Here is a 12,201-nt window from a genome sequence, read left to right on the forward strand (position 1 = left end):
GGCCTCCAAATTGTGCTAAAATCGAATGCCTTTCCGCGGGAATGTATCGAACTGCAATGCAACATTTTCTTCCAAAATCAATAGGTATCGAACTGGTTCATGAGAAAATATTTCCATAAAAATCAATTTCTTGTGGTTATCAATGAGAACATAAGAATAATGTTCGTGTCAAAATTATCTTGTTAATCACATTTCAAAAACTAACCACACAGCAGAGAACAGAATTTTATCAACAACGGAGAGCTTAAAAGTAGGAGTTGAAACTTTGCATGGTGGAAATAAGATATAGAAGAGTTTGCGGTAACACCATGTAATGACTATCTCTAAATGAGTTGGGGTGGTTCTGAAAATGACCGTTGGATTAACTCGACGTTTCGATCAGTATGCTCTGATCGTCTTCTGGAGCCCCACGCTCTAAAAACTCCCGGGTCAGAATTGACCCGGATTTGGGTCCCAGGGGGCCAGACCCATTTCTGGGTCTGTTTGACCCGGAATCCGTGTCAGTGTGACCCGGGTTCCGTGTGATTGTGACCAGACACGGATTGACACGGATTCCGGGTCAAACTGACCCAGAAATGGGTCTGGCCCCCTGGGACCCAAATCCGGGTCAATAGTGACCCGGGAGTTTTTAGAGTGCATACTCTGTTTATTACATTTAGCCTGCTCACTCATACATGAGGTTTGCTTTACCCCTTAATTACACCCTTTTCGTTATTTTTCAAAAAGGAAGGACACAAATGTGTATCTGACTCTTAAATTTAAATCCAAATCCACGGGCAAGTTATGAAAGCACACAGAAGATTGGGTTTAATATAATTATCTTCCACAAACGAATGGTGTGCCAACATTTAATAACAGTATTATATTATATTATGGTTCTCGGTTAGGACTTGGAATCATTTTCTCCTCCCCAAATACCCATGATTTATCACTCAATTTACAGATGTTATTACTATTTTCGTATTTTGCAATAAACAAACGCTGCAGTACCATACGTTATAACAGCGGCACATTCCTCATGTTGTGTTGATATGTCAGACCGGCTGCAGCACTGCAATGCGACTCCCATGTTTTGAGTTGACAATTAGAATCTAATAGTATTAGAGATGTCTCGTGATGCCTGTAATGTCATCAATGGAGTGTTGAACTTACTCTTCAACCCACGCTGTCTTCAGCCAAGAGAAGGTCAAACATTGTATCTTTATTTAAACAGAACATTTATATGTCGGATACTTAAAGCCATTGGACAATTTCGGTAAACAGTATTGTCCAAAGGCCCACACTTCGTGTATCACAACTTATATATAAAATAAGAAACCTGTGGAAATTTAGGCTCAATCGGTCATCAGGGTCGGGAGAAAATAACGGGGAAAACCCACCCTTGTTTCCGCACGTTTCGCCGTGTCATGCCATGTGTTTAAAATAAATCCGTAATTCTCGATATGAATTGATATTGTTTTAGTGTTTTCTTAAAAAGTAACGCATTCCATGGAATAATATTTCAAGAGAAGTCTTTCAACATTGCCTTCTGTAAACCCTCTAAATTATTTGTAATTCTGTGAACTTTAATTTTATTTTCTGTACCGAAAATGTCCAATGGCTTTAAAGGGTTTGGGTGCTTTGTGTGTTTCACAAAACACGACGTCCACAGATGTAAATAAATTAAACTTACACAGTTGAATATGATAATAGTAGAAAGCTTCCATTAAAAATATTACTTGCTGAGGTGCTGCAGTTTTTAAAAGATGAGTAAAACAATGTCACAAAATAATGTTATCGTGTACAAGCGTATTAACTATAGCTTGGTAGTCACTCTTAAAAAAATCATGGAAGTATAAACTTATTGGTTTCAAGCCTATAGCAGCCTTCGATGGTTTACTAAAGAATTTCGAGAATCATTTCACTCTGAACTAAAATATAATGTGGTTAAAGGGAAGGCACACGTTTGGTGATTACTTAAAACAAATATTAACTTAAAAACTGACGTGGTAACGAGCATTGGAGAGCTGTTGGTAGTATAAAACTTTGTGGGGAACAACTCCCTCTGAGAAAGAGGTAATCTCTCACTAAAATATTCAAAGACTTCTAGCTTTAGAAGTCTTTTATTCTTATCTGAAAGCACACACATTCGTCAAACAAGGTGTTTTTTCTTTCAACATTTCTTTGCAACTTCGATGACCAAATGAGCCCAAATTTTCACAGGCTTGTTATTTTATGCTTATGATGGGATACACCAAGTGCGAACACTGGTCTTTCACGATTACCAAACGTGTATACAGTGCCTTTAATTGAATAACTATATTGTCAGTTTTTATCCCCCAAAAATTTGAATCTGAGAAGTGTTACCGACAGTAACGTCTTTCAGATTGTGTATTCCAATTACGGTGTATTCTTTCTGCTGCGTGCACATAATCGGTCCAGGTTTTCGGCTGTTACTGGGTCAGTAATACTAGTCTTATTCTCAAGTCAACAACAGTTTGGTGCGGAGTGACATAGGAGAAGAGGATAGGAGGAATTCGGCCACACGCTGGCCAAACTCCCTATTAAATATTTAGTCTGTAATTAAATTCCCTATTAAAGGGAAGGCATGCGTTCGGTTATCATCTCCTAAAATCAATTGCTACTTAAACTTACTTGCACAGCAGCTTTCGACAGTATAAACAATTTTGAGAATCGTTTCACTTCGAAGTACCGAGGTTATGGAAATAGATGTAATTTTTTATGGTAAGGTTTCCGGTAACACGTAATGATAATCTCTAAATGAGTTGGGGAGGTTCTGAAAAGAACCGTTGGTCTCAACTCGACGTTTAGATTAGTACTTTCTCATCGTCTTCTGGAGAAATAGATACATTTTGTTGTCCCAAAAAATTTAAATCTGAGAAGCGTATACTGACAAAAATATTTCTCAGGTTGTGTTTACCAATTTTGAATTGATTTGATTTTTCCTACGTGGACTAAGCCCGCTCCGGAGTTTTTGCAATATCTCAAAAATGCAACTACCTTTCGAAGTGGAATTTCAACAGTTTATTGTATAGACCTCAGTGTCTACTCATGATTAAAACAATCGAACGGTTAAAAAACCCATAGGTTTGTACATTTCCTTCGGGAAGTTTACTTTTGTTTGTTTTACCATTTTACCGCAGCTATGCACCTTCTAGTCAAGTTGTTGTTTACATTCAACAAATACTGTAAACAAACTTCTCCGATTGCGCAAAAAAATGTCAACAAATTACAAATAATGTCACACACATCGACTCTATTTTAAGCTAAACATTCATTTCATTTCTGTGATGAAATATTATTTTTCTCATGGATTTTTGTATTTACTTTTTTGGTATGATCGGAATGTACGTTTTTATCAACAGTTTTGATTTGTGTTAAATGTTAAATTCTTTTCTACTATTTTCTCTATTGTCAATTGCATTATTGACGGACACAGATTTGGATACTCCGGTTCAATTCTGACCTAGTTTTCAAAGAGTGCTCACGATAACGAAACATACACCGATGTATGTTATCACTTTTACTCAGTACTTTCCCGAGTCCTGTGAAAAACATATCACAGGCATGTTACTCGGGTGGGATTCGAACCCCCGACCCTTGCAATTCTAGAGCAGTGTCTTACCAACTAGACTACCGAGATTGCCCGGTAGCTAGAGGCAGTTCGAATCCTATGTTTTGACAGCAGGTACCAATGATATAATAGATGACAAACTTGCATCGGGGATAAAGAATATTAATTTTGGTTTTTACCCATACACCGATGTATGTTAGGACTATATACTCAGTACTTGTTCACAGGACTCGGTAAGTACTGGGTAGTATACAGTGCTAACATTAGCGTGTATGGGTTAAACCAAAATTAATATTCTTTATTCCCGATGAAAATTTAACACCTATGATAACCAAACAGCAACACCTCGAATATGATAATATAGGGTGCGTTCGTTTAGCTTCCCTGGGTCGACCCCGGTGTGGCGGGTTTTTTTTTCTCCAGGACGAACGTGGGTAATTATCTGCACACGTTCGTACTGGAAAGAAAAAAACGCCACACGACGGGGTCGACCCAGGGAAGCTAAACGAACGCACCCAATGTTGGTTATTAGGCCTGTGGAACTATCTTTACACTATTACATTTTAACAACGCAACCCTCGATAATAAAAATGGCGGCAAAATTGTTTCTCAATGGAAATGTTTAATACTTGTTTGAAGGCACTGCACAACCACAACAATCTTTGAAGTTTAAAACCTAGTCTCCATGAGAATTACATTTTGACACGTTAGAGACCTGACGGGAATTATAAAAGAAATTGGTGAACTCCTTCTAGGTCTTATCCACTGAATGGTTGTATAAATACACGCGCTGCAAGGCAACAATCAGAAAGACCTGTGGCTGTTTGAACAGCGATTCAAATAAAGAATCTAAAAAATACCAAGAACCACGTAAAAACAAACTTAGGAGTGGAAATCTTTGATAAAGCTTTTAACAGTAAGGGATTCAGATTTGGCGTCAACGTTTATAATTCTAGCCAAAGTCTGTTGACCCCCCCCCCCCCCCCCTCCCCATCCTCATGTCAATGTTGTAAGTGATTGAGTGGTTAAAGGGAAGTACACGTTTGGTAATTACTCAAAACAAATATTAACCTAAAAACTGACTTGATAACTAGCATTGGAGAGCTGTTGATAGTATAAAACATTGTGAGAAACGACTCCCCCTCTAAAGTAACGTAGTTTTTGAGAAAGAGGTAATTTCTCACCAAACTAATAAAAGACTTCTATCTATAGCTCTTTTATTCCTATCTGAAAGCACACAGATTCGTCCAACAAGGGTGTTTTTTTCTTTCATCATTTTCCCCCAACTCCGATGACCAATTGAACTCAAATGTTCACAGGTTTGTTATTTTATGCATATGTTGAGATACACCAAGTTAGAACACTGGTCTTTGACGATTACCAATAGTGTACCTTCCCTTTAACAACATTAGAGAGGTTACTGATTGCCAAGTGTCACAAACCATTTTGAGTGTTGCTCTTTATTTTGTTGTAAATAAGTGATCTGACTCAGAGGTTCAATAAAAAATTATTTGAAACTTTCTAGAGCCGGATTAGAGCCAACGACCCCCGGATTAACGGAGCTACTATACGGGTCTACCAACTGAACTATTTAGCCCTATATGATGGCAATCTCTTACCCAGTCAGTTTCCACTGTCGTTTTTATTTGATATTTAGATAAATGTTCTCAATATGGTTCTTTTCTTTTCTTTTTTTTTTCCATCAATATGGAAACAATTGTTGAATTGAAATGAATTGGAATTGAATTGTAGCCTGAGAAAAACCATTGAATAAGTGACATTGGTTTTAAAGCAATGTTTCAAGAATTTGATTAAAAAAGTCACTTCAAATTCAGAGTAGTGTAATTTAACTCAAGTGATGAACTTAATTTATTGCTCATTAAGTACGCCTAATTATGTTAAACTGAACAACGCGTTGAAGCCCTGGTTAATGTGTTTAATTCGACTGTCAAATGTGTTCAAGAACTGATCAGCTGATAATCTGCTATATTATAGTATATCCATATATTGCTGCTATTTTATAAAATATTAACATTTTGCAAATGAAGTTCAATGTTGTTTCAATCGGTGGTCTGTTACTATCGAGAGTACGAACAGGAAATGAAGGGTGTCTGACAACAGTGTGCCTACAGCCAGCCTTCATTAATGTCAACCAGGAATCGTTTCACATTATCCGATTCCAGATTTGTTTTTAAAACAAGACAAGAGTGTAGACTGATGTGACAGGAAACTCTTAGGGGAAAAAACTCAACGCAATCAGGTAGGAACTGAAAACCCATCCAACTTGCAAGAATCCGGTCTGAGGTTTGACTCGAACCAGGGTCCACAGAGGTGAATGGTAGCGGAAAATACTATTGAGCCAATCATTGTTGTGATGAAGCCCCCTCCCATATCAGAAGGCTTACCCCCTCTTGCCCTTCAAAAAAGATCTTTAAAAAGTGCGTGTGTCCCCACCCCCCCCCCCCCCCCCCCAACCCATAAATCATGTCGTTTCCCCCGCTTGGCCCCGCTTGCCCCTCCCACCAAAAGGAAAATGTCTGGTCACATGTTCACAGATTTGCAAATCCCTTGCATGGTATAAAGATGTGGCAATAGTGGAAAAGTTCCTATTAGTTTAATTAGTCAGCAAAACAATGTTTTATACTACAGTAAATTGCGATAATTTTAACGAATTGAAAGTTGTTTTATAATAAGTTACCAGAATTGAATTGAAAGTTGTTTTATTATAAGTTACAGAATTGAACTGAACAGCAGTTTGGTTTCATTTTCAGGTTAGCACAACATAATACGATCTACTCAGCAATTACATATAGGCCTTTACACATGGTTTTATTTATTTAACGCAAACCAGATAATACATAATCATGCTACCGATCAACTCAGATGTCATCTGGACCAGTTAAACTGTAGGATAATAAAAGTGGAGATGTCTCTTTAAAAATGATATTAATATCATGATCAATCTCTAATAAATACCCTGTTCTGTATTGCTTCAAGGCAAGCCTTGCCAAAATGCACATGTCTGAACCATAACTGTTTGAAGCTTGTAGCGCGCCGTCTCCATTATACTCCATATTGATTACACGACCCCGGTGAACCTTTACAAATTATTACCGCTTGAAAAACATAGAGCACTTGTTTTTTTGCTGAGCGTATATTGAAATAGTCCTGTGCGAGGTTTTCCTGTTTCTTTTTTTGTAGTCGTCTAGGATAGCCGTTGTAAGCCACACCTTATAGGTGACAAATCTCAGTCTACCCTTATAGCGGTCACCCGCTGGTTTTTGGCTGGTTCCAATGTCACCATGTTAAGATTCATAAGACCTTTCCCAGGAAACCAGGCATGACAATATCGACTGTTTACAGAAATACAATGATTTTTGTCCCCATGTACAGAGGTGCTGTGACTGGTTTATAATACAATAACACAGCGAGGGGGTCTGGCTTCCGCCAACAAATCAATACAACAGGAAAATGCTACCAGTTTGCTTTGCAGGTCTTAAAACACTCGTTAATAAAATGGCAATCAAGTTATTTTCATGAGGTATAAAATCCATGTCTGGTTTTACAGAGGCGACTGTTATTTGACAAGGACACATTTGAATTGATTTTAAAGCCATTGGACACTTTCGGAACAGACTTCTTTTTTTTAAGTGCACAGATTTACAAATAACTTACAGGGTTTACAGAAGGTAATGGTGAAAGACTTCTCTTGAAATATTGTTCCATGAAATGCTTTACTTTTTGAGAAAACATTAAAACAATATCAATTCTCGATATCGAGAATTACGGATTTATTTTAAACACATGTCATGACACGGCGAAACGTGCGGAAACAAGGGTTGGTTTTCCCGTTATTTTCTCCCGACTCCGATGACCAATTGAGCCCACATTTTCACAGGTTTGTTGTTTTCTATATTAAGTTGTGATACACGAAGTGTGGGCCTTGGACGATACTGTTTACCGAAAGAGTCCAATGGCTTTAAGCTGTCATATCTCAACACGAGCGGAGTTATAAATTTATTGTGGTTTATATTTGCTAATATGACTGTCATTGTCAATGTGTAGGCCCTACGGGTAAATCACCTCACACATAAAACACAATTTCAAGGCCCTTGGTTTTTAAAATCAAACAAATAAAGACATTCCACAGGGCACACGGCCACAAGACATCACATCTCTCGGTCGACTGCAACTTCGACAATTTGCATTAATTCACTCTGTAAGATTGTCAAATCTGATTGTGGAATGTTGAAACAACGTGTCCATGACTGGAGCATCTTCTATTTGTTTGCAGGTACGATGTTCTGCATGAATCATTATGCATGGGGCCGGGGGAGACCGTCGTCAGGGCGTGCGTACCTTAGACTACGCATTATTTCCTTTCTGAGCAAGATGATAAAACCCTAGCACACCTTGTTGAGCTGTAAATGGCTCTCTTTTAACATCGATCTCATCATGGTCGCGCGACTCAACAAGGTGGGCTAATTAAACCCTTGCTGTATGGTAAAATGTTTTTGTTGTTTTTGTCCGTTGTCTGTGTTGTCCTGTATGGCATTCCCAAATCAAGCAAGCGCTTACCGGGGATGGCCCCATGTCACTAACTCTGTCATATCTCCTATATTATTATTTAGTATCATTATTGTATGCCGTTTTAATCTAAATCATCATTTTGTATGGTACGGCACACATAGTATGCGAAATGGGAATAAATGTTATTGAATTAAACTGAAAATAAAATACAGTTGGACTGATTGGACTCTGTATAGATGGGTCCTCTGTAAAAAATGAAGACAATCCGAAAGTGTGAGCAGACACTCGGCGAACGCAGATTGGGCGTGTGTGAGCGGTAATTTATGCTAATAATATGCACCACATCCCCCCTGCATACATTACCATACTACTCTTCAGGTGGTTTTTGATCAGGGAAAGGTATTTTGTTTATTGTTGCAACGACGACGGGGAATAGCTGTATCTGTTGAACACTTCCGCATTATGACATTCAATCAGACATGTCACTAGGAAATAAAGCAATTGCATTCCGAGTCCCTGGTTAATTGTGAAAAAGCATTGTCAATGAGTGTTAGTAGTTCATTTCTATCAATGATCTGGCCGTCGGAATTAATGTACTTGGTAGGTGTTTTTTTCTACAATGCACTGTATAGTCAACGCTCAAGCCGCACTGAAAAACTCGACATTTAAGGGGTATTACATCAACGCCCATTCAAGCAAATAAAACTCCTATTAAATTAGCTTTTTTATTATGATGTTAAAGTCGTAGCGAATTCAGTATCCAGCAGTTTAACCTCAACCGTTGCTATAGTAGCAATATGGAGTTGTGTTGAGCAGACTACACTCATCCTGATGATGAAGGCTAAATATTTTAATTCAATAAAATTGTAATTTGCGAAATGAGTTCAAGGATGAATTGGCAAAACTTACCCGCTTCAGAAGCAACTGAACAGAACAACATCAGCAAGCATGCCAGGGCTGCGGTGATCATAACTCGCCCCATCTCAACAACGACGTCCGTGTATAAGAAATATCCAATGGGTCTCCTGTCCTGAGATATATTGAGAGAGTTTTAGCTGAGGATGGCGAGGAGAGCGCGATGCTGGTCCGTGCTAGAGCCGAAGATTACCCGTCAATAGGATACCCTCCCTGCTCGGTGGTTCACGCTGCTGCTAAACGACTGCACTGCATCCGTAGCTGTCATCCAGAGCAAGTCTCACGTCACACGGGCGTGTGTTATATGCATCCCAGGTACCGAGCGAGCTCACGTCACACAAGCAGCTTGCGAGAGATACAAAATTATGCAGCCTCGCCTTAAGAGTGCGCTTGCTTCTCTTACACACTACACACACAACCTAACTGCACACACAACCTAACTGCACTGGGTCGCGTATTATTGCGAGTACCAGACTATCCTTTCTGCGGGTACACAGCTAGACTTGTGGACAAGCCGTTAATGGTCTGCCGCGGTGAGACAATCGAGTTGTGGCGGCGCACTTTCACGAGATCACTGCGCGAACTGCTAGTAGCCGACTTCTACTCACCGATGGGACCGTAGTCGTGAGAGCAGTAGTATCGCGGGGTCAGCAATCTCGCGAGAATACCGCGGGAATCGCAGAGAGATTAGGAATAGAGTCGGAACGTTTGTCACCGCGATATTTAGCGACTTGTCCACAAGTCTAGTACACAGCAATAAATGAATTAGTGCATTCATACACTCACATCAAAAGGAGGTTAAGCAGACGGGTTAAGCTCATGTTTATATTAAACAGGGTCTCTTTTGTTATGAAGGTGTGAGTACGCATGCGTCTGGTAATATTTCTGACACACGTATTGAATGTTTTCAAGGGTGCGCACGGCCATCTAATAACGACTCACCTGGCGAGGGTTTGCCTTGCTAATATCGACTATTCGATTTGTTTTGTACTGCGGTAATAGGCTCATTTTCCTTCTTTCTGTATGTGATGTTCATGCGCATCCCTTTAACTGAAGTCGCGTAAGGGAGTTTCAAATTTTCAATAATATACTCGAGTCAGTTTAAAGCGTTGAAACAAAGATGTTTACATGAGATCAATTTAAAGGCAGTGGACACTTGGTATTCAAAATAATTATTAACATAAACCTTACTTGGGAACGAGTCATAGGGAGAGGTTGATAGTATAAAACAGTGTGAGAAACGGCTCCCTCTGAAGTGACGTAGTTTTCGAGAAAGAAGTAATTTTCCACGAATTTGATTTCGAGACCTCAGATTTAGAATTTGACGTCTCGAAATCAAGCGTCTGAAAGCACACAACTTCGTGTAACAAGGGTGTTTTTTCTTTCATTATTATCTCGCAACTTAATTTTCACAGGTTGATTATTTTATGCAAATGCTGAGACACACCAAGTGAGAAGACTAGTCTTTGACAATTACCAATAGTGTCCAGTGTCATAACCAAGAGGTCGCTATGTTTTGTCTTCATACGGTTTCGTGTAATTCACGTATTTCGAAACTTGTTTTAATATAATTTATGTAATAGTGGCTTCTTATATGACACTCGTATCCGTCACTCATAGTGACGCTCAAGGCGCTTCAACATCCTGTATTTACCTGTCATCAGGGCCCAATTTCATAGAGCTGCTTAAGCACAAAATTTTGCCTAAGCGAAAAAAATCCTTGCTTAGTAAAATCAGATTACCGGCCAAGACTCCGCTCAATTGTTATGCTAAGTAAACAACAGCTAAATACCAGTCACAGGAAATGTATATGTCATGAAAATGTGGCCAGTAACATGTGTAAAATAAGCAAGCCATTTTCGTGCTTAAGCAAACATTTTGTTTAAGCAGCTCTATGAAATTGGCCCCAGGTGTAGTACAACGTTTTAATTATGAGACATACTCCTGTTACATAGCACCATAATGGTTTACAAATCGTTTTTGCACAGCGATACAATAACAAACGTAAACAAACAATCGATCTGGTGTTTCTAGCAGAATGCGGGGTTCGAGTCCCGGTCGTTGCACTTTTTGTGTTTTGAGTAAGAAACTTGTTGCTTTGTCCTTCGGACGGGACATTAAGCCGTAGGTCCCGTGTACTTTACGGGATAGGTTTGTTATTAAAGTGCACATGAGAAGAACAGAGAACACTTTGAAGAGTAAGGGTTAATCACGGTGTTTCTGGTTCACACTCTAGTGTACAGATTTCATAAGGCTTACGAACCACAGTGATTAAGTTCACTTTATGAGGCACATGGACGTGTTTACATCAGTGACGGAAAGAAAGATAATTTGTATGCCGAATGAAACTCTTATTCGTTTTTAAATCGAATATAAATGGAAAAGACTCCTCAAGCACGCCCTCACAACCCAAAAGGCAACTCTCGTCCAACAAGTTGAGATGTTGTTATTAAAACTACGTCAACACACGGAGTTATCTTTTCACTCTGTTTTCCCGCCAAATGCTTCCCGCCATTTTGTCCGTTGTGGGGAATATTTCTATTTATATATTGCGTCTCACTTCTATGGAGCAGGTGCAGTTTGCATTCAAGGCTAGTCGAGAGCTAGTCTCCTACTCAAGACACACATGGCATCGCTTTGCATCAGATATCATCATCACTATCATCATCATCATCATGCGTAACGTTCACATTGCTGATGTGTTCGTCTCTCATATCGACACTTTGGCATGACACTGGCGCCTACTAGTCATCTGGGCCCAATTTCATAGAGCTGCTAAGCAAACAAATTTGCTTAGCATGAAATTTCATCCTTGATAAAAACAGGATTACCAACGAAATTTCCATTTGTGGCATAATTGCTTGTTACTGGTATTCAGGTGTTGTTTGCTTATCCTGAAAATCAAGTGGAAATTTGGTTGGTAATCCTGTTTTTATCAAGAAAGAAAATGTCACGCTAAGCAAATTTGTGTGCTTAGCAGCTCTATGAAATTGGGCCCTGGTCTGCGCAAGGACGACTTAATGGTAGGGTTATACTTATGGTAATTTTCCCAAGACCAGTATCCTCGCTTAGTGATCCCAACACGTGCATAAATTAATAAACCTGTGAAAATGTGGGCCGAATTGGTAATGGAAAATAATAAACGAAAGGACACCCTTTGTTGCATAGAATTGTGTGCTCCC

At 39.2% G+C, this 12,201-nt stretch overlaps 1 protein-coding gene across 2 annotated transcripts in view; it reads right to left on the bottom strand.

The window, feature by feature from the left end:
- Positions 1–9,438, bottom strand: part of LOC139952480 (scavenger receptor cysteine-rich domain-containing protein DMBT1-like) — a 62,585-nt gene extending 53,147 nt beyond the window's left edge. For both annotated transcript variants that reach the window (XM_071951618.1, XM_071951619.1), the window contains exon 1: positions 9,014–9,438. In XM_071951618.1, coding sequence (XP_071807719.1) covers positions 9,014–9,086 — 73 coding nt within the window. In that variant the 5' untranslated portion in view covers positions 9,087–9,438. The remainder of the gene's footprint in view (positions 1–9,013) is intronic.
- Positions 9,439–12,201: the final 2,763 nt, after the last annotated feature.

The sequence above is a fragment of the Asterias amurensis genome, chromosome 20 (genome assembly GCF_032118995.1).
Source record: "Asterias amurensis chromosome 20, ASM3211899v1".
NCBI lineage: Eukaryota > Metazoa > Echinodermata > Asteroidea > Forcipulatida > Asteriidae > Asterias > Asterias amurensis.